The sequence below is a fragment of the Phyllobates terribilis genome, unplaced genomic scaffold (genome assembly GCF_046119375.1).
Source record: "Phyllobates terribilis strain yellow unplaced genomic scaffold, ASM4611937v1 Scaffold_2__4_contigs__length_985480577, whole genome shotgun sequence".
NCBI classification, from domain to species: domain Eukaryota; kingdom Metazoa; phylum Chordata; class Amphibia; order Anura; family Dendrobatidae; genus Phyllobates; species Phyllobates terribilis.
The window spans coordinates 515,445,361-515,469,562 of record NW_027362762.1 but is presented as its reverse complement, the minus strand read 5'-3'; the positions used below and the strand labels follow the sequence as shown (position 1 = coordinate 515,469,562).

Below are 24,202 nucleotides of genomic sequence, written 5' to 3'. Positions count from 1 at the left end.
GAGTCTCAGTGGGCCCCTTTACCACATACCATGATTCATGATGCAGAGATACGGCGGAGAAATATATATATATATAGTACAATGCAAAGATTTCACTTCTTACATTACATGAGTGATATCTATTGTAAATTCCACAATAGCTCAGAAACCGGCGAATCGCTCCACACAGTATACTGGCCCCCATATAAGGCTCCATACGGAATACTGGCCCCCATATAACGCTTCATACGGAATACTGGCCCCCACATAATGCCCCATACAGGCCCCCCCCTTTTAATGCTCCATGCAGGCTGTTACCCCCCACATAATGCCCCATACAGGCTGCCCCCCCCTTATAATGCCCCATGCAGGCTGTTCCCCCCCACATAATGCCCCATACAGCCCCCCCCTTTTAATGCTCCATGCAGGCTGTTACCCCCCACATAATGCCCCATACAGGCTGCCCCCCCCTTTATAATGCCCCATGCAGGCTGTTCCCCACCTTATAATGCCCCATGCAGGCTGTCATCCCTCCTCTTTATAATGACCCATGCAGGATGTCCCCCCCCCTCTTTATAATGCACCATGCAGGCTGTTCCCCACCTTATAATGCCCCATGCAGGCTGTCACCCCTCTTTATAATGCCCCATGCAGGCTGTCCCCCCCTCTCTTTATAATGCCCCAAGCAGGATGCCCCCCCCCCCTTCTCTTTATACTGCCCCATGTCTCCATACATTAAAAAAAAAAAATCAAATACTCACCTCCGTCCTCCTCACCTGCTACCTGCTGCCCGCTGCTCGGGTCCGAACTCCAGCGTTGTCGGCGTCTTCCCACTTAGCGCTCCCTGTGACGGCTCAGGGGAGGGCGCGGTGTAAAGGCGTCACCGCGCCCTCTGACCTGAGACGTGACAGGGAGCGCAGAGCAGGAAGACAGCTGATCTGCGGAGGCACGGGGAGAGGTAAGTATCCAGCTGCCGGGGCCCTGAGCAAGCGGCGGAGAAGGTCGGGCGCAGACACCGCTCTCCTCCGCCCATAGCCCAGCGGGGTGCGCGACCGCCAGTGGGCCCCTCTGCCTGCTCAGGGCCCCGGCATTTGCCCGGGTGCGCCGGGTGCTGACGCCGGCCCTGGGTATTCATATAGAGCTTGAGATACTCCTGCTCCATTCTCTCCAGTTTTTCACTACGTGTCAAACTCGTACTGGTCTAAAAAATGTGAGAAACAACTCACAGAAATTGCTTCTGACACTTACACTGCTGCTGCTAATGTTTTTGCGTTAACGAATTGACGTTCCTGGGGTTGGAAGTCTAGAGCTGCGATGCACACTATGTGCCTCACTGCTGTCTTGGAGAAAACCTCTCTTAAGGTTGTCTAAAAGCATGTTTCAATACTCCAGGGTGGGAAGCATCTAGCAAAATTTACTCTTGTACCGTGGATCTAACAGAGTGGCAACCCAGTAGTCAGCACTATTTCGAATCCTAACAGTACGGGGATCATGTTGCAGATAGTGCAGCAAGAAGGCACTCATGTATCGGGCTCTTCCATGAGGTCCAAGCCCGTTGTGTGTTAGTGGCTGGATAACGCTGATGCTTGCTTCCTCTGTCCCCTCCCGCCAACCATGGACAACAGAGAGGGGATCATTATCCTCTTCTGCTCCTGACTGTTGCTTGCCCATCACCTCTTCCTCCTCGTCCTCCTTCATTTGTTCCTCGACTCCTGCACCTTCACTAACAGTTTGTCTGGTACCACAAGCTCCCCTCAATCTCTGTAATCCACCCTCCCTTGGCACCTGCCTGTGTGATGACAGTGTCATCCTCATCTACTTCCTCTTCTTCCTCTGGGACCACCACCTCCTCCCACAAACTATTCAAAATGTTATCCAGCATGTAGATGACCAGAATAGTGATGCTGATGATGGCTTCGTCAGCGCTAACCATCTTAGTAGCCATTTTGAAACTGTGCAGAAGGGTGCAAAGGTCATTAATCTGTGCCCACTTCTCAAGCATGATTTGCACCACGTCCGTACTGCGTTGGCCCAGGCTATACGACATGAGATACTCTGTCAGGGCTCATCGCTGCTGCCACAGTTGCTGCAACATGTGCAGAGTGGAATTCCACTGTGTCGGTACATCGCATATCAGCCGGTTAACCTTTATGGCCAAAGACCACTGTATCGATGCAAGTCGATGACCTGCGGGGTGCGAACGGCGGAAGTGAGTACACAGCGAACGTGCTTTTTGCAGCAGTGCATCCAGGCCAGGATAGTGGTGAACAAATTGCTGTACCACCAGGTTGAGGACGTGAGCCATGCAGGGCCGCCACCAGGTTCGCACCGTTATCGCACACAGCCTTCCCTGGCTTCAGGTTTAGTGGAGACAGCCATTGCTCAAACTCGGCCTGGACAGCTGTCCACAACTCTTGAGCTGTGTGACTGCGATCTCCAAGGCATATTAATTTTAACACTGCCTCATTGCAGTGAGCCCTGGCTGCGCAGTACAGAGGTGGGGGGATTCTCTCTGCACTGTTGGAATGCGTGTCTCATTAAGGCAGAGGTTGAGGGCGCAGATGGAGGCCCTAGAGGAGGTGGGGGAGGCAGAAGCAGTGGAGCAAGTTTTAGATACAGAGGTTTGTCCCGCAAGCCTTGGAGATTCCAAGACTTGTGGAGCAGCCCCTTCCCTGCCTGCTCCCACAACCTCCAGAGTCACCCAGTGCCCAGTCAGCGAGGAGTCCCATGCCCCTGGCCATGCTTACTCGTCTAGATGTATGTGGTGAAATGCACCCTGGCAGACATAGATTTAGTCAAGGAACAGGTGATATTGTCTGTGACATGCTGGTGTAGCGCAGTCACAACTTTCTTAGAGAAGTAATGGCGAATGGGCAACTGGTACTGGGCGACTGCGATGGCCATTAGCTTTCGGAAACCGTCTGTATCCACCAGGTGGAAAGGCAGAATTTCCGTGGCCAACAGATTGGAGATGGTGGAGTTCAACTTCTTAGCTTTGTCATATTTGTCATTGTCTTTTATGTGACCACAACTGCGGGACCAAGGGTTGGCTGGTGTGCTGAAAGAGGGTGGAATAGTGTGAAGGTGCCGGTGGAGATGTTATGGTGCAAAGAGAAAGATGCGGTGTGCTCTGTGAAATAAAAACAGCAGGCAAGTCCACTTCCATTACAGCTGACGGGCTCTCACTCCCCACGACTGGAACGGGTAAACAAGTGGAGCTTTTGAGGCCGGAGACCTGTGTGAGAACACTTGGCACGGAGGAAGAAGCAGCAGATGCGGTTGATGGGGTGGACAGTGGTTGGTGAGGCCTACTAGTCCGCATTTTATCGCAGTGAGATTCCCAGACTAATGCATTTTGATCGCTTATGTGCCGGATCATGCATGTAGTAGTCAAATTATTGCAATTTTTGCCTCTGCTTAGTCTTTTTTTTTACAAAGTTGATAATGTGAGTTGGATCATCCTTTGCAGTCTCTAAACTGGCCCAGGCTAGGCATCCCTTGCCACCCCTGCGAGCTTCAGACCCACAACTGCTCCTGGCCACAGCCACAGTTGTGGCTGAGAATGCAGTGCTCATCGTGGTTGCATCACTCCGTGTCTATGTGGTAGGCCACAACGTAACCTCCTTGTCTTCCTCCGCCTCCACTGCTGAGCTACTCAGCTGTGTGCCTCTGTGTTCACACCAAGTGGGATCTACAACCTCATCATCATCCTTTTTGTTCTCCCATTCCTCGTTCTGAAAGTCACCCTCTTCCTCTTCCTGCTCTGACAGCATAGTACAGTCTGCATACTCCTCAGGTATCTGAGTCTCATCAAGATCACCTCCACCCCCGGGGGTTAACGTCTGGTGATGAGGGTCATGATTCTGCTCGGACTCTACTTCATCCTGCCCTTGATCCAACAGAAAAAAATTTTGGACATCGGTGCAGATGCTTTCTTCCTCTTGAGTCTGTGAATCTTTGGAGCAGACCTCTGATGCCCATGGCATAGAATGTGTGAACAGCTCACCCATCTGTTGTTCCCTACAGTCAGTTGGATGGTTGGAGAGTTGTGACGTGGGGGGGGGGACAAGAGTAATTGGGGTGCCACCTCTGAGTACTGTACTGAGGACCACTATCCTAGCCAAAATCCTTAAAAATACACTAGTGGAAACACATTCATTACCGAACTTTGACCGAATTTTGCCGATTTTGAGTAAAAATGCTCGAGTGTCCGATCACGAATCCGAATGTGCAATGTTCGTGCCGAATTAGAAAAAAAAAAAACATTTTCTGAACATGTTCGCTCATCTATACTACTCAACTTTGTAACACCATACAGTTTTGAAGCCATCAGTTCCAAAAACATTTATCTTGGTCTCATCAATCCAGAGTATAATCTTTAATCAGCATTTGAAGTTTTGTTGTAATAACCTTTAGGGGTATAAAGGCGGGACTGTGGGTAGGGTCTTCAGCTCCTGCCCCTTTGGCTGCCTTTAGTGTTTGTATGTGCCTTCTGCTTAAAAGTTCATACCAGCGCCGTCCTTGTTGTGAACGGCGTTTGTGCAGTGATTGGGATCTCGGCTTAATGTCACCCTTTAGAGATTTAATTGAGCCAAGAACTGTATCTGTGCATTTGCGGCCATCGGTGCCTTTTTACTGAAGACTGTCATGAGATCAATCTGCGCAAGCATCGCCCGTGGCAAGGATGATTCCGGCGCAACTTTCAAACAGAAGACAGGTCACAAAATAGTGACTTGTCATACAGACACCAGAAGCAGGCGGAGGGGCCTGGGCAGAAGCTGAAGACCCGATCCACATTCCCGCCCCTATGCACCTAAAGCTTAATACACCAAAACTTGAAATGTTGATTAACAACAACCACCATGCAGATTTATTCACTAAATGTATCTATTTAATCTGTGTAACAGCGCTATTATGACCATGCCTTTACTTTAACCCCTTCACGCTGCAGACATTTTCTATTTTTGCGCTTTTGTTTTTTGCTCCTATTTTTCCAGAGCCATAAGTTTTTTATTTTTCTGTCAATATGGCTGAATAAGGGCTTGTTTTTTGCGGGACGAGTTGTAATTTTGAACGACACCATTGATTTTACCATATCGTGTACTGGAAAACGGGGAAAAAATCAAAAGGCAGTGAAATTGCAAAAAAAGTGCAATTCTACAATTTTATTTTTTTTTAATATGTTCACTAAATGCTGAAAATGATCTACCATTATGATTTTCCAGGTCATTACGAGTTCGTAGATACCAAACATGTATAGGTTATTTTTTATTTAGGTGGTGAGAAAAAAATCAGTTTGTTAAAAAAAAAAAATGGCATCATTTTCCGAGACCCATAGCGTCTCCATTTTACAGGATCTTGGGCTGTGTGAGGGCTTATTTTTGCACACCGCGCTGACATTTTTAGCGATACTATTTTGATACAATGTTTTGATCGCCTGTTATTGCAATGTTGCAGCGACCCAAAAAACATTATTCTGGCATTTCGATTTTTATTTCTCATTACGCTGTTTACCGATCGGATTAATTTTTTTTATATATTGATTGATCAGTCGATTCTGAACGCGGTGATGCCAAATATGTGTATTTTTTATTTTTTATTATTTTATTTTGAATGTGGCAAAAGGGGGGTAATTTTTATGTATTTTTTAATTTTTTTAATATTTTGAAAAACTTTTTTTTTTCCTTTTTACTTGCTTCAATAGTCTCCATGACTAGAAGTTGTGATCATCTGATCGGCTATGACAACCACAAGGATCTCATGCAGAACCCTGGTTGTCATGGCAACCCATCAGCGGCCCGCGTGGGCGCGCTGATAGGCAGGTCTTATTATGTGCTTCCGGTGCGGCCATGTTAAATGCCACCATTGGAGTTTGACAACGGCTTTCAACATGTTAACAGCAGCGGGTGGATTGCGATTCCACCTACGGCTGTTAGAGCCGCATACCAGCTGTTCAGATCAACTGTCATGTGCCGGGAAAGATGCGGGTTCCGCTCCGGAGCCCGCATCAAAGGGGGAGACACAACATGTGCCGTACATATACGGCACATGTCGTGAAAGGGTTAACATGCAATATCGTGCTGACTGGTTCACTTTAAATAACTTCGTACCATTTTATAGTCAACTGTCTACTGGACACCTGTTTAATAATTAGATGTATCTGTGGTTTGTTGTTAATTCTTGTTAATTAGGATTTTGTAGTCTAAACTTTAGCTTTGCTTCTAATACTTTCATTGGGGTTTACATATTTTTGCAACATGTTCTTGAATTAATTTGTTAGGAAAATTACTTATTTTGGATGTGCAAAATAAACAAATCTTTTTGCAATCAGTGGCCCACATTTGTAGGAATATTTTGTAGGATGGTATCTAGTAGAAAATTTTGATTCTGAAAGGAAACTAAAGGTTTTCTGACAACTGTTGATCCTCTAGATCAACATGTTAGGCTATGGGTTGAACTAGATGGACTCAGTCTTCCTTCAACCTTAAAAACTATGTTACTATTGTACCAGGGGCGGACACAGACTGTAGTGGGCCCCTGTGCAAGAATTTTTTGGGGGCCCCCCCTGCCCTTTATAAGGGGCATGAAGCCCCCCCCCCCCGTGCATCTCTCATCCCCCCGTGCATCTCTGATTCCCCCCACTCCTAGTTAATTAATTGTATTTAAAAAAAATAAAACTTGTTATACTTACCCCCAGGGATGGCTCCAGGTTTTCGTGGGCCCTGGGTGACAGAGTTTCAGTGGGCCCCTTTAACACATACCATGATTCATGATGCACAGATACCACAGAGAAATATATATATATAGTACAAGGCCAAGGATTTCACTTACTACATGACATGAGCGATATCTATTGTAAATTCTACAATAGCTCAGAAACCGGCGAATCCTCACAGCGCACAGTGCAGACCGGACAGTATAATCTTTCATACAGTATTATGGGCACCATATAATGCTCCATACAGGATACTGACCCCCTTATAATGCTCCATACAGGATACTGGTCCCCATATAAAGCTCCATACAGGATACTGGCCCCCATATAACGCTCCATACAGGATACTGACCCCCATAAAATGCTCCATACAGAATACTGACCCCCATATAACGCTCCATACAGAATACTGGCCCCCATATAACGCTCCATACAGAATACTGGCCCCCATATAACGCTCCATACAGAATACTGGCCCCCATATAATGCTCCATACAGAATACTGACCCCTATATAACGCTCCATACAGAATGCTGTCCCCTATATAACGCTCCATACAGAATACTGACCCCCATATAACGCTCCATACAGAATATTGGCTCCCATATAACGCTCCATTCAGGCTGTTCCCCCTTATAATGCCCGATTACACGAGCGATATCTATTGTAAATTCTACAATATCTCAGAAACCGGCGAATCCTCACAGCGCACAGTGCAGACCGGACAGTGTAGTCCTCCATTCAGTATTATGGGCACCATATAATGCTCTATACAGGATACTGACCCCCTTATAATGCTCCATACAGGATACTGGTCCCCATATAATGCTCCATACAGGATACTGGTCCCCATATAACGCTCCATACAGGATACTGTCCCCCATATAACACTCCATACAGAATATTGGCCCCCATGTAACGCTCCATGCTGGCTGTTCCCCCCTTATAATGCCCCATGCAGGATGACACCCCCCTTTTAATGCCCTATGCAGGATGTCACCTCTACCCCCCATAAAATGCCCCATGCAGGATGTCACCCCCCCATATAATGCCCCTTGCAGGATGTCACTTCCCCCCTTTTCAATGCCCCATGCAGTATGCCAGACCTCCCCCTCCCTTATAATGCCCCATGCAGGAGGTCACCCCCCCTCCTTATAATGCCCCATGCAGTATGTCACACACACACCCTCCTTATAATGCCCCATGCAGGATGTCAATTCCCCCCTCCCCCTCTTATAATGCCCCATGCAGGATGTCACTTCCCCCCTTCCCCTCTTATAATGCCCCATGCAGGATGTCACTTCCCCCCTTCCCCTCTTATAATGCCCCATGCAGGATGTCACCCCCCCCCATATAATGCCCCTTGCAGTATGTCACACACACCCCATATAATGCCCCATGCGGTATGTCACCTCCCCCCACCATATAATGCCCCATGCGGTATGTCACCCCCCCCATATAATGCCCCTTGCAGTATGTCACACACACCCCATATAATGCCCCATGCGGTATGTCACCTCCCCCACCATATAATTCCCCATCCGGTATGTCACCCCCCCCATATAATGCCCCATGCAGTATGTCACACACACCCCATATAATGCCCCATGCGGTATGTCAACCCCCCATATAATGCCCCATGCAGTATGTCACACACACCCCATATAATGCCCCATGAGGTATGTCACCCCCCCATATAATGCCCCATGCAGGACGTCACACCCACTCTCCCCCTACCATATAATGCCCCATACGGTATGTCACTCCCCCCCCATATAATGCCCCATGCGGTATGTCACCCCCCCTCCCATATAATGCCCCATGCAGGACGTCACACCCACTCTCCCCCCACCATATAATGCCCCATGCACCCATACATAAAAAAAAAAATCAAATACTCACCTCACTTCTTACCTGATGCTGATCCGGACTCCAGCATCGCCCGCGTATTCCCGCTCTGCACTGTGACAGCTCAGGAGAGATTGCGCGCGCTGTAAACATATCACCGCGCCCTCTGACCTGAGACGTCACAGTCAGAGGACGCGGAAGACGCTGCGGAGGCACGGGGAGGGGTAAGTATTGTGCCGGCGCCGTCACATGACCGGAGATGTCCCTGCGCTCAGCATGGGGCCGGGGACCCATGCTGAGCGCAGGGACATCTCCGGTCATGTGACGGCGGGGGGTCCTGCGGGGGGCCCCATGAGGAGACGCACAAGACGGGGGCCCCAACGGGGCTCCGAGGGGGCCCCGACAGCCCGGGCCCCATGCTGGAGTCAGGGCAGTCATGCCCTGATGGCGGCCCTGCTGGAGGCTGGAGGGGCCCCCTCTCCCTCGGGGCCCCCGTTCAATGAACCGGCTGCACGGGCGGTAGGTCCGCCCCTGTATTGTACTATGTTAACTGTTGTATACTCATTTATGCTAAGCACTGTAGGTATATATATTTTTTGTTATTATTATTATTTTTTTTAAATAAATTACCAAGTTTTATATTTGATTTTTTCTCTATCCAGTGTTGTAATACTAATAACAGCTTTCACGCAGGCTTCTCTTTGTCCTAGAAATATTGCTTTCAACACCACTAATTTTGAAAATTGGTGACTATTCCTTTGTCAATCTCCAATACGCATGTCCCAATATCCAAAGCAACAAAAATATGAAATATAAAATCCAGCTTATTTACCAATTTCTTCCAATATCTTATGACACAAATGTCAAATTCTGGCCCGTGGGCCAAATCTGGCCCTCAGGGTGATTATATTTGGCCCGCGACGCTGGAGACTATGTTGGGCCATTATACTGTATGGAGGATTATGCGGGGCCCTTTATACTGTATGGAGCACTATATGGGGACATTATTCTGTATGGAGGACTATGTGGGGCCCATTATACTGTATGGAGCACTATGTGGGGCCTTTATACTGTATGGAGGACTATGTGGGGATCACAGTTGGGGCATCATACTGTGATGGATCACCACACTTTGCTGGGGGGAGTACAGTAGGGTCATCATACCGTGCATGTGGAGTAATTCACTATGAGGGTATCATACTTTGTTTGGGGGCACTTTCGTTGGCATCATACTTTATTATCTGTATTATTTATTAATTCAAGGTTCTTTAGCATTTATTATTACATATTTAAATTAGGCTATTGGGCCATATGCTTTTTACTGCTCTTACATAACATATTATATCATTCCAGTGTGCCCCATTTGTGATTATGTGCTGCTTTTATTCTAAGATCTATTAATTATAATGTACTTTGTTCGTGGGACAACCCCATTAAGTTTGTTTCCATATGAAAAGTTTCATCATTATATTTTTATATTTATACTTTATGTTTATACTTTTTTTTAATAAATATCAAGGTTGGTGCGCGACTTTGTCCAAGTTTTTAAATTTGGCCCTCTGTGTATTTGAGTTTGACATCCCTGTCTTATGAGCTTTGGACAATGTAAAAACATTTACACAGTATCATGTCAACATGCACAATGGAGTATCCAGGGTATTAAGGGAATGGTCCCTTAGAAAACTTACTTAACCTCATATAACATCATGGAAGTCATATCACGTAATGAAATAGTGTTATTCCTCAAATACACAGACATAATAGCCTGTTCTGAAAAGTTGCATGAAATGAGAGGTATACTAAGAGTCAAAGGTATATCACTGAGAAAAAGTATATAAGCTACTGTATTTATACAAACTAGAAAAGTATAAGAATAAACTACAGCAGTGATGAAAATCTGGACAATAAACAATTTTTTTTAACTTAATTGGATCAGTTAACATTGGAAGCTTTTCTGGTCAGTATTTGAAAATGTTAAATATTTTGAAGAGTTGTACAAATACTTAAAATATATATTCAAGCACAATATTTTTTTTTTGTCTTATCTTTATAGATATGCCCCCAATACTTCCAATGGACCTTAAAGGGGAACCTGGACCAGCAGGAAAACCTGGTCCACGTGGACCAACTGGGCCTCCTGGACCTCCCGGAAAGCCAGGAATAGGAAAACCAGGATTACAAGGAATGCCAGGAGCTGCTGGTCCTCCTGGCTTTTCTAGCATTGGAAAATCGGGATTACCAGGTATGCCTGGCAAAATTGGACCCAAGGGTCTACCTGGCACAAAAGGGGAACCTGGAATGAGGGGAGATCAAGGACCTAGAGGAATGCCTGGATCATCTGGAATTCCAGGCCCTTCAGGAATCTCGTCAAATGGAAAACCAGGTGTTCAAGGTGCTCCAGGACAGCCAGGTGTTAGGGGTGAACCTGGTGCAAAAGGCGAGCCAGGACTTCGTGGAGAGAAAGGCATTAAAGGAGAAGCTGGACTTGGAAAACCAGGGCTGCCAGGTACTCGTGGCCCTGGGGGCCTACCTGGGCCAATGGGCCCACCTGGTCCACCAGGTAATGGAAAACCAGGACTTAATGGATCGCCAGGGGGCTCAGGGGATAAAGGCGATATTGGTCCACCTGGACTACCAGGGCTTGTTGGCCCACCAGGGCCACAGGGCCTACAGGGTAAACCTGGCATTGATGGAATTGGTAAACCAGGTTTAGATGGATTACCAGGACTTCAAGGGCCTTTAGGTCCTAAGGGGGAACCAGGTATACGAGGTTTACCAGGGCTGCCAGGGTCACCAGGGTATGGAAAACCAGGTCTGCCTGGATTGAAAGGAGATAGAGGGCCTGCTGGAATAACTGGAGAAATAGGAGATAAAGGAGAGCCAGGGTTAGATGGTGAACCGGGTAATCAAGGGCCACAAGGTATTATAGGGCCTCCAGGACTTCCTGGTTCCATGGGATTGCCAGGAAAAAATGGTTTGCCTGGTTTGAAAGGTGATATTGGGCCTACTGGGCCTACAGGTGTACCTGGAATTCCAGGGAGTCAAGGCTCCAATGGATTTGTAGGTAAACCAGGTATCCCAGGTGAAAGGGGACTTCCAGGTCTGAAAGGACTTCCAGGACCAATTGGGCCAAAAGGAGAGGGAGGGTTAATGGGACTTCCAGGTTTGCCAGGTCAAATAGGTAGTCCAGGGTCAAAAGGAGAAGGTGGAATTCCAGGACAACCAGGTCCAAGAGGTGCAGCTGGAATTCCAGGTATGCAAGGATCATCTGGCCCTATTGGGCCACAAGGGTTACCGGGATTAAAAGGAGAACCTGGTATCCCTGGACTACCCGGAAAAAGCATCAATGGTGAGCAAGGTCTAATTGGCCCTATAGGACCACAGGGAGTTTCTGGGCCTCCTGGTTTAAATGGCCAGCCTGGGCTACCTGGCCCACCTGGACCACCAGGTCCACCAGGAATCTATAGTGAAAGCACTATTGCTGGCTTGCACTTGCCAGATGGAGGAGTTGAAGGAGGTACAGTAGGCAATGAAAAATCAGGAAAGCCTCAGTATGGCACTGGAGAACTATCTGCCAAAGTAGCCCCAGCGTTTACTGCCATATTAACTACACCGTTCCCTCCTTCTGGCATGCCAATCAAATTTGATCGGACTTTGTATAATGGCCATAATGGTTATAATCCTCTTACTGGGATATTTACTTGTTCTCTTCCTGGAATTTATTACTTTGCTTACCATGTCCACATCAAAGGAACCAACATCTGGGTTGCTCTTTATAAGAACAATGTACCTGCTACTTACACATATGATGAATACAAGAAAGGTTACATGGACCAAGCCTCTGGGAGTGCAGTATTAGAACTCAAGGAAAATGACCAAGTATGGGTTCAGATGCCTTCAGACCAAGCAAATGGGTTGTATTCAACAGAGTACATTCATTCTTCATTCTCTGGTTTTCTTCTTTGTCCCACATAATGGACTCACAGTAACATTTATAACACTAGTGATAAACTTTTAAAATCTTTTAAAAATTACATGCAAAACAACAACAAAGACTTTCTACAATTATATATCCACTGGGAGAAAAGAAAAGACATGGATACTTGTTTAAAATGCTGAAACAAGACTATTAAAACAGTCACATTATCACCCAGTGACATAAAAACAGAGCAGACCAACAAGCTTATGGCAAGATGACTATGCTATGCTAGTTTTCTACAGCCTAGAAGTTCATTGGAACCTCAAATGTTCCATAATATTGATTATTTTGTGGATATTTTGATAATTTATCTGTAACTGCTACATATGTTGCATAGTATATTAGTTGTAAAACACTGCATCAACACAATGCAATGAGGATGACCTTGCCAGTTTAATAATGGTTTCAAAGTTTTGTGCACTCTGTCTGTAGCCTCTATTACATGCTTATTACAGTTGTTTCCTAGTTTCTGGTTTCCAAGACATTAGAAACATTTCTAGGAAATAAAGCAAATTTGCTGAATGTTTAAGGAGATATACAAACTGTGAGTATGTGTGATAGGGCTTTCCTTTTGTAGCGTAGTAGCTACTGACTTGTTTTTTTCCAAGACAGTAAGTTGCTTTTAGCTAGTTCTTTACACTTTGGCCCACAATAAGACGTGAACAATTTTAGAATCACATTAAAATATTGTTTCAAGTTAAACCTACATAGAAAAAGTTCTGATATGCTTGTTAGAGAAGTAAATATAGCAAAGTACTGTAATTGCTGAGGCTAGTATTTTTCCTCCTGGAACCATGAATTGATGAATTAGGAGTTGTCCATGACCAACTAGCACTTGTAAAACCTGATCTTTACTGTTCCTGGTGTAATTGATGTTATTGTGGACAGCTGTAATGTATGGTAAAGTTACGTTTAATCACCTTCTACACAGCGTATGCAATAATGCACTGACATATTCATGGTACTTCTATTCATATTGCCTTCTATTATAAAGTACTATTGCAGAGAAATCCCATATATTGAGCAGTATCACACCTTGTAAGTGAAGAGTTGCAGTTTTACCATTAAAGAAGATTTTTTTTAACTATCTATAGTTTTATTCCAAATTGAAACCAAGAATGTGATCTAAAGCGTCCTCATCCATTGGCCAGAAAACTTTGTAGCTGTTCCATGGCTCAAGTCTTTTTTTTTTTTTAAAATCTTGCCATTCATTGTATGATGCTTACATTTTTAAAGATATGACATTTTTGACTGGGAAGGAAACATTGATTTCTTTTTACCATTCAGTGCCTTTTTAATAAATGATTGTTCATTGTAATATTTTTTTTTACTTTATTATCCAATTGTTCGCAATGGTGCTATGCCCTACTTACCCATGTTATATATTCATATAGTGCAATATTATTCTCAAAACGGCATCTTTGTTATTTTCAAATATCATTCCTGTTTTGTCCTGCTAATATTAATGGATTTTGTATTGATAATGCTTGAACTGTAATAGTATTTGGGTTAAGGAGATGTGTCATAGTGCATATTACATTATCCTTCTCATTGCACAATTAGGCTGTGAACATGCCGGGTGACCAGGGTTATTTTGCAGAGAAGTGGTTAATGATCACGGGTTAAACACAAGTACCCCTAATTTATGATGGCTTTCAAAATGCACCTCTATATAGTGTGCAGGCACAGTGCTCTGTTACTTTGTGAGTAGCAGTCGAGGGATGTTGTTTAAGACAGCCAAACATTAGGGGTGTTTCACTAGTATGATATTGATGACTTATCCTTAGAACTGTTTAGTGGTCATTGTGGGGTACTGCATATTTGCACCACTAAACAGTTGACTATGCTGGTCAGTTCAGCAACTGTTTACATCCGACTGAGAATAGCTGGTTGGTAGGTGTGTCATGTCAGCCTTAAGATAAGACATCAATTTCATATTAGTGAAACCCCACTTTAAACAAGCTGTCTAAAATTAGAGAGAAATAGTTCACTTTCTGTCACCGAAACAGCACATTCTTGCAATACCAACCACAACCTATGGAAAAGTGTGGCACTGTTCCTGGTAAATAAAGCATTTCTATTTTTTAATAGACATAAGTGAATATATTTGCAGGACCGCTGGTCCAGCAGCCAGGTTACTATTCCGGCCACTAGACTGGAAATGTGAGAACCCTTCTCTTACCTACTTGCATCTGCAGCTTCTCTTTGGTTTAGCCAGCCTAGCTCGATGTCATGTGTGCATCACGCCGCAATGATAGCATTGCATCAGGCTGGATAATCAAAAGAAGAAGATGCCGCAGATGTCCTCAGCTAGGAGGCGACTCGCAGGGTGCCGATTTAGCAGCTACAGAATATTGACCTGGCCGCTGGACCAGAGTTCGGCGACTTGATTCGCTCATCTCAACCTTTTATATATACTTTAATCATGGAAAGAGAAGCAATCTTCTAATTTATCTCTTTCTACAGCTAAGACTGTACATCTCAATGTGAACAATGAGCATCTGTAATATCACCTGAACGTTTCTGTTTTCCATGTCACCCCGCACAACTGTTTGGCTATTGATGATACATTTGTTACTTTTCAAGAAATAAAAAGATTATTTGTCTAGACAGTCAGGTAAGATTTCCATTGCAGACCAAAGTGTTTTATGGCACATAAACTAATGATAAGAATGTCATCAGAGCCGCACTGTTCTAACTGTTGTAGAGTTTTCTCTTGCCAAGTAATAATCAACCATCATTAATCAAACAGACAAATATATTACTTGAATCTGTTCCCAACAAGTATTAATACTTGTTCTGATTCCATCATAAATATTAGGGCAATTATAAGTTGAACATTTCTAAGAAAGCCAATTAAAGTAATAGGTTGAATATCAAGTTAAAGAGAAGCTCAGCAGAACTCTAGAATCTGTTGTCTGACGCAGCAATATGAATGGGGTTCTGCTGGGGATTTGCCCTGTTCTGCTTACTATATAGGGCCTCTTTCTGGGTGGCTGAAACAGGATTTCTATTGGGTGGTTTTCCTGTCCGGCCAGAGCTGACTGCCTATGTTTTTGCTGACTGGATAACATAGAGACAGTTTCCTAATAAAATATCTGAACTCTGTCTTGTCTGCGGTTTTATTTGAAGGAATGAGGTGTGCAGGATAGATGTGGGTGGCTGTGAGCTCAGTCTTCATGTGTGTGCTCCATGTGTGATTGCATAGTTTTTATGTTTGTGTTTCTATTCCCAAGAAGGAAATTGCCTTTTCAGTCGAAGAAATAAAAGTCTGATAAATAAAAACTGACCCCTGATATATCTTATTTATATGGTAAGCAGAGGAAATAGGCAATTAGGATTACTTTAACTTTACCATGAGGCTGTGAAAAAATTTAAAGCTGTGTACCCTTTGCACATTCTTCTTGGTTTAATTGCTTTCTAATTGCAAATAGTCTTCATTAAAAAAATTCTACTATTTTGCTGCTACGGAGTACCTGTAAGTCCTTTATCGAGCTCACTGCTTTTGAAAAATTTTAAAGGGAGTGTATTATATACAGATTTCTGTGGAGAGAGGAGAAAGTATCTATAGTCTCATGGAATGCAGAGAAAGCAGACTACAGATGAGTAGAAAAGCACAACCAGATGAAAAAAGTGGGCACCCTCGATACACACCAATCTCACATCTAGCCTATATTTATGGGAGAAACCCTTCGTCAAGAGAAAATCCAACACTGGGATCAGGCTGCAAATTGCAAAGTAGGAAAATGAATGAAGGAATGAAGATTGCAGACTGAAATTTAATGCAATTTTATTAACTAAAGGTACTGTAACTACTAAACAACCAATAGCCAAAGGCTCAAATAGTATAGTATAGGTGTATCAGAAATTCAAAAAACCACAAAGAACATATAGTATACACCCTAAAATGTAACTTTTAATAGATATTTTAAAAGATAGTATCAATGAGTCAAGGACAATAATCTAGATAAAAGTATGGGGGAGGGATAGCAATGGGATAGCACAAATGGCATTCAAACACGCCCTAAGGGAGGAATGCCCTACCTAACAGCGGAGTAATCACCCTAATGTGTCGGCGTGGTGTCCCCACTCCACAGAGGCTGTCCCTTGCCTGTCCCTAAAGTACCCCTATGCAGACATACAGACATAAAAAAACAAAGGCATCCCAATAGTAGGAGACCAAACAGTCATATCAGAAAAAATTAATATGCTGTAAAAGTAGAAAAAAACATTCATCAGTTATGATCAGGTGGGTATAGAATATCAATAGTTCTCCATATATATAATCAAAATAACTTATTGCAAAAAAACATCGCCTTCAATCAGTGTCAGTATGTCCCACAATATTAATATTACTCCCTTAGGGCCCTATAAGGCGAGTTTGAATGCCATTTGTGCTATCCCATTGCTATCCCTCCCCCATACTTTTATCTAGATTATTGTCCTTGACTCATTGATACTATCTTTTAAAATATCTATTAAAAGTTACATTTTAGGGTGTATACTATATGTTCTTTGTGGTTTTTTTGTACTGTAACTACTACTAATAAATATAAAAACATTTTTCATTGTCAAAGATGTCCATAGGCTTAAAACCCGGTGAAACATAATTAGCTTTACAATGACAGCTCACAGCACAGTGAATGAATGTGAACGTTCAGCTAGAATTATACAAACCTATGGATAAGAAGTATGTCTTAGCCCAATATAGAAGGCATTGGAAAATTACAATAATAATTGCTCAATTTATGCTATTATCAAATTTGATTCTAAGTACATGCTAAATTTACTGCAGAATGAATAAACAAAACCTACAAAAGACAAAAATATATCTCATACCCTACCATCATTATATATAAATGTAAAGCAAAGTTGCATAATAAATATAGGGTACTTAGTGAACTATTTTTGATCAAAAAAAGTATACAAGCCGTCCCACCAGCAGCAAGGTGACCCTAAATTGGGACGGTACCTATACTGCCTATATTAAAAACCTTACTGTATATCAAAGTTGAAGCAATGCATATAAAAGGGTAGACAAATAGGACCGGGTCCCAACTCCAGACCACCCAGGCCCGTGGTAAGCTACATATATACCAGTCAGCTCAACAAAGGGGATGCCACACCCTTAAATTGCACAGAATGCAAACAAGACAAAAAACCAGGCAATGTGAACTGAGGTCTAAGATGGTAGACATGCAAGAAATAGGAGCATGTTCACACTAGCAAAAAAGAAACAAAACCTACAAAAGACAAAAATATATCTCATACCCTACCATCATTATATATAAATGTAAAGCAAAGTTGCATAATAAATATAGGGTACTTAGTGAACTATTTTTGATCAAAAAAAGTATACAAGCCGTCCCACCAGCGGCAAGGTGACCCTAAATTGGGACGGTACCTATACTGCCTATATTAAAAACCTTACTGTATATCAAAGTTGAAGCAATGCATATAAAAGGGTAGACAAATAGGACCGGGTCCCAACTCCAGACCACCCAGGCCCGTGGTAAGCTACATATATACCAGTCAGCTCAACAAAGGGGATGCCACACCCTTAAATTGCACAGAATGCAAACAAGACAAAAAACCAGGCAATGTGAACTGAGGTCTAAGATGGTAGACATGCAAGAAATAGGAGCATGTTCACACTAGCAAAAAAGAAACAAAACCTACAAAAGACAAAAATATATCTCATACCCTACCATCATTATATATAAATGTAAAGCAAAGTTGCATAATAAATATAGGGTACTTAGTGAACTATTTTTGATCAAAAAAAGTATACAAGCCGTCCCACCAGCGGCAAGGTGACCCTAAATTGGGACGGTACCTATACTGCCTATATTAAAAACCTTACTGTATATCAAAGTTGAAGCAATGCATATAAAAGGGTAGACAAATAGGACCGGGTCCCAACTCCAGACCACCCAGGCCCGTGGTAAGCTACATATATACCAGTCAGCTCAACAAAGGGGATGCCACACCCTTAAATTGCACAGAATGCAAACAAGACAAAAAACCAGGCAATGTGAACTGAGGTCTAAGATGGTAGACATGCAAGAAATAGGAGCATGTTCACACTAGCAAAAAAGAAACAAAACCTACAAAAGACAAAAGACAAAAATATATCTCATACCCTACCATCATTATATATAAATGTAAAGCAAAGTTGCATAATAAATATAGGGTACTTAGTGAACTATTTTTGATCAAAAAAAGTATACAAGCCGTCCCACCAGCGGCAAGGTGACCCTAAATTGGGACGGTACCTATACTGCCTATATTAAAAACCTTACTGTATATCAAAGTTGAAGCAATGCATATAAAAGGGTAGACAAATAGGACCGGGTCCCAACTCCAGACCACCCAGGCCCGTGGTAAGCTACATATATACCAGTCAGCTCAACAAAGGGGATGCCACACCCTTAAATTGCACAGAATGCAAACAAGACAAAAAACCAGTGTAAACATGCTAGTGTGAACATGCTCCTATTTCTTGCATGTCTACCATCTTAGACCTCAGTTCACATTGCCTGGTTTTTTGTCTTGTTTGCATTCTGTGCAATTTAAGGGTGTGGCATCCCCTTTGTTGAGCTGACTGGTATATATGTAGCTTACCACGGGCCTGAGTGGTCTGGAGTTGGGACCCGGTCCTATTTGTCTACCCTTTTATATGCATTGCTTCAACTTTGATATACAGTAAGGTTTTTAATATAGGCAGTATAGGTACCGTCCCAATTTAGGGTCACCTTGCCGCTGGTGGGACGGGTTGTATACTTTTTTTGATCAAAAATAGTTCACTAAGTACCCTATATTTATTATGCAACTTTGCTTTACATTTATATATAATGATGGTAGGGTATGAGATATATTTTTGTCTTTTGTCTTTTGTAGGTTTTGTTTCTTTTTTGCTAGTGTGAACATGCTCCTATTTCTTGCATGTCTACCATCTTAGACCTCAGTTCACATTGCCTGGTAGAATGAATAAACAATTACCTTTTTTTAATATGACTTCAGTAACCATAGAAACATTCAACTAAAAGATTGAAACATACTGAAGTAGCAAAGTTTGTAAAAAGCAAAATTGGTGTCAGTTTCAAAACTTTTGGTGACAACTGTACATCCAGAAGTTTAATGCAAACTCGAGTTTAATGTAGCTAAATGTAAAGTTATGCATTTGGGACTAAAACATTTTATTAATAATAAAATGTAATATAAATGCAAAACAGACTTAATGACTCTTTGGGAAATTGATGGACTGTAAATTTTATTTTAGCAATTAGTATATGGCTGCTGCAGCGAAGGCTCATAAGATACTGGAATATATCATAAATTGACCTATATGTACATGATGACAATATTATTTTGCTTTTATACAAAGCACTAGGCGGACTACACATAGTATATTGGAATATTGTGAACAGGTTTGGGCATCTGTGTATAGATTAGACATAGCTCATCTGGAAAAAGTATGGAAGAGGATGACCAAAGAAAAGGAACAAGGTGAAATAGAGTATTAAGAAAAATCACCAATAGGGATTTTAGGTTTGAAAATAAAAAATAGTCTGAGTAACAAATAAACCATATAGAAATATACACTCAAGTATAAATATTTCAAAAGTGAGTACAAAGATCTGCCTAATAATCTATTCAAACAGAATGTCATAGCCTCAGCTGGACTGTCTCGATTGGAAGGCTTAGTCCAGCCACATCAGGGTTTTGTCCCAGCTTCTATCCAACATCTTCATCGCTCCTTCTTCAGGGATGAGGCTGCATCTCTCTGCACTGACATGAATTAAATTATAACATGCACTGCTCCTCCTTTTTGTGTTTTCCTGTCTCCCAGGGACCCAAACTCACATCTCCATGCTCTCAGGAAGAAGCTCTAGTATAGTGAGCCACAGCCAATAACTATAAACATAGGAGAATTTGGTAACTTTGAGATGTATTGCAGGCTGTGAACCCAGAAGCAGATTATACATGTACATTGTATACAGCAGTGTATTTCTTTGTACTGAGGTGAAGAAAAAGTCAGATTTTTTTTGGTCTGTATATAAATCCACTAAAAATAACAATAAAGCAATTTATAAAAACATAATTTTTTTCTTTTTTGTGAGTCTCCCCAGGTTTCGAACCCACAACTTTCAACATAACAGTCAGGAGCTAAAGCTATTGAGCCCCAGGCTCTGGTGATGTTAGGAAGAGAATTTTCTATACTTGATCTGTATTGCAAGCTCTGACTGCACAGGCAGATTAGATAGTGAAACATTTGTACACAGCAGTGCATTTTTATGTCTCTGTATTCTAGAGGGAGAATAAGAAAATTTTTTCTTCCTATAAAATTACTAAAAAATAATGAAAAACAATTACATAAATGTCAGTTTTAATTAGCTTTAAAAAAAAAAAAAAAAAAATGAACATTACAAATCAGCAAATAACATGGACATATTTGGTGTCCCTGTAATTGTGATAACCCGCACAACACAGCGATCAAATTATTTACGGGGATCAGTAAATGGTGTAAAAAAAATGGCGTGATTGATATTTTTTCTCTATTAAACCCATAAAAATGTAACGCTGATGCTGTTTTCACACATAGTGTAAATGCTGCATTTTTTATGTTGTCTTTTTTCTGCATGTTTTCTGCAGGTGCACCACACAATGCAATAACAATCTTCTCTGATTATTGCGTGTTTTTTGCATTTCTTTTCGTCATGTTCCGACATATTTATGTGTTTTAGGTGCAAATGTGAATCTGCGTTTTACTACAGAAAAGCTTTGATTCTGCACTTATGAATGCAATGGCTTTTTTTCCTTGTGTTTTTTTCAGTCTCCACATAGAAGCCTATAGAGAAAAAAGCACCAAAACTGGAGAGTATAGCAGCACCTTTAGACACACCGAGGGCGGAGATTTCATAAAATCACGTCCACTTTGCTTAGACATTTAGACCATGTTCACATGTAGCGTAAATGCTGCATTTTTTCTTCTGCTTTTTTGCACAGTAATTCTGCTGTTTTGAAGCGTCCAAACAAAGTGGATGTGATTTCATGAAAACTGCGCCCGCTGTGCATCTAAAGACGCTGCTGAACTGTGCGGTTTTGGTGCTTTTTTTTCTCTGGAAACTTCTATGTGGAGCCTAAAAAAACGCATGTAATAAACTGCAGAAGTGCAGAATCAAAACTTTTCTGTACTATAAAAAGCACTTAAAAATGCGGTTTCACTTCTGCACCAGAAACGCATCAAATAAGGGTTAAAAGACATAAAAATGCAATAATCAGTGAAGATATTGGTAGTTTGGTGCAGACACCTACAGAAAACAAAAACAAAGTATTTATGCTATGTGTGAACATGGCCTCACAGACACCAAAAAGCCAAATGTCATATAGTGAAGATACATAAGCATAGGAAAGTTCTGGCTGCTCCGACTGTGAATGAATGAACAAACAATAACTCCATAGGTCCCAACTAGAGATGAGCATGAGGCATAGATGACATCGTGCCAGCCCTGGCTAATCACAAGCCGCGCTGGGGACACCATAAGGTAAGAGATTCACAGGCCTCAGGATCAGCCACAAGATACCACTGAGCTGGACTCTGGACCAGAGACCCACGAGTCAATCAGTTCATCTGTCTTTTCCTAATCGTCCCGGACAGTAGACTGTCCCGGATTTGGGTCTACGCCTTGCAGTCTCAGGCGTCTTAATTTCTCTCACTACCACTTCACCTCTGACATCTTCTCTTGCTAGGGGAGAAAAAATGGTAAATGTACGTGGATTTAGGGTGTGGCCAAGGGTGTGGCTAAAAGTTGCTGTGACGCGCACAGCGCGCTGCATAATCCGTCCTTCTTTCGGTTCTTCATAACTTGGGAGGAATGGAATGTATACAGAACAGCACACAACTATGGAACTCTCTACCAGAAGATTTGTGAGGGTTAATATGTCATTAACCTCTTAACCCCCTAAGGCTGTTTGCACATTAATGACCAGGCCGATTTTTACAATTCTGAGCACTGTCAGTTTATGAGGTCATAACTCTGGAACGCGTCAACGGATCCCACTGATTATGAGATTGTTTTTTCATGACATATTGTACTTAATGATAGTGGTAAAATTTATCTGGTATAGCTGGCATTTATTTCTGAAAAAAATCTGAAATTTGGCAAAATTTTTTACAATTTAACAATTTTCATGCCCTTAAATCAGAGAAATATGTCACACAAAATAGTTATTAAATAACATTTCCCACATGTCTACTTTACATCAGCCCAATTTTGGAACCAACTTTTTATTTTGATAGGAAGTTATAAGGGTTGAAAGTTGACTAGCGAGTTCTCATTTTTCCAACAAAATTTACCAAACCATTTTTTAGGGACCGCATCACATTTGAAGTCACTTTGAGGGACCTTTATGAGAGAAAGTACCTAAATGTGACACCATTCTAAAAACTGCATCAGTCAAGGTGCTCAAAAGTTCAAGAAGTTTATTAACCCTTCATGTGCATCACAGGAATTTTTGGAATGTGGAAGAAAACAATGAACATTTAACTTTTTTTCACAAAAATTTTACTTTAGACCCAATTTTTTTTTTTTTGCAAGGGTTACAGGAAAAAATAGACCCCAAAATTTGTTGTGCAATTTCTCACGATCACACTGATACCCCATATGTGGGGGAAAACCACTGTTTAGGCACACGGCATGGCTCGGAAGGGGAAGGAGCGCCATTTGACTTTTTGAATGTAAAATTTGCTGGAATAATTAGCAGACGCCATATCGTGTTTGGAGAGCCCCTGATGTGCCTAAACAGTGTAAACCTCCTACAAGTGACACCATTTTGGAAACTAGACCCCTCAGGGAACTTATTTTCACATTTTTCCCACAAAAATGTTTGCGAGCCCCTGATGTGCCTAAATAGTGGAAATGCCCAACAAGTGCCCATTTTTTGGATACTAGACCCCCAATGAATTTATCTAGATGTGTGGTGAGCACCTTGAACCCCCAGGTGCTTCACAGAGAATTATTACAACTTGTGAAAATGAAAAAAAAATCAAATTTTTTTTCCACAAAATGTTATTTTAGCAAAAAAAATATCAAGGGTAACAGGAGAAGGTGGATCCCAAAATTTGGTGTGCACGAAGATACCTCATATGTAGTCGAAAGCTACTTTTGAGGCACAGTGCAAAGCTCAGAAGGGAAGAAGTGCCATATTGGAGTTCATATTTTGCTGGGCTGGTTTGACGGTGCCATGTCACATTGGCAGAGCCCCTAAGGTGCCAGAACAGCAGAACTCCCCATAAGAGACCACATTTTACATACTACACCTCTCAATGAATTCATCTAGGGGTGCAGTGAGCATGTTGACACCACATGTGCCTCACAGAATATTACACCATTGGGCGGTGAAGAAAGAATAATTACATTTTTACCACCAAAGTTTTGTTTTAGCCCCAGGTTTTACATTTTCATACTGGGAAATGGGTAAAAATGGCACCAAAATTTGACACACAATTTTGGCTGAACGTAGAAATGCCCCATATGTGGCTGTACAGTACTACTTGGCCACACGGCGAGACTCTGGAGGAATAGAGCACTATTTGCCTCCTGGATCACAGATTTTCCTAGAATAGTATGCAGACTCCATATACACAGCTCCTAAGTGCTAGAAGAGCAGAATCTCCC

General features: G+C 42.3%; 1 protein-coding gene across 1 annotated transcript in view; it reads left to right on the top strand.

Annotated features, from left to right (window-relative positions):
* COL8A2 (collagen type VIII alpha 2 chain) overlaps positions 1 to 15,584 on the top strand; it is a 253,022-nt gene extending 237,438 nt beyond the window's left edge. The window contains exon 4 of the mRNA XM_073665931.1: positions 10,596 to 15,584. Within this exon, the coding sequence (XP_073522032.1) occupies positions 10,596 to 12,517 (1,922 nt within the window). The 3' untranslated portion in view covers positions 12,518 to 15,584. The remainder of the gene's footprint in view (positions 1 to 10,595) is intronic.
* Positions 15,585 to 24,202: the final 8,618 nt, after the last annotated feature.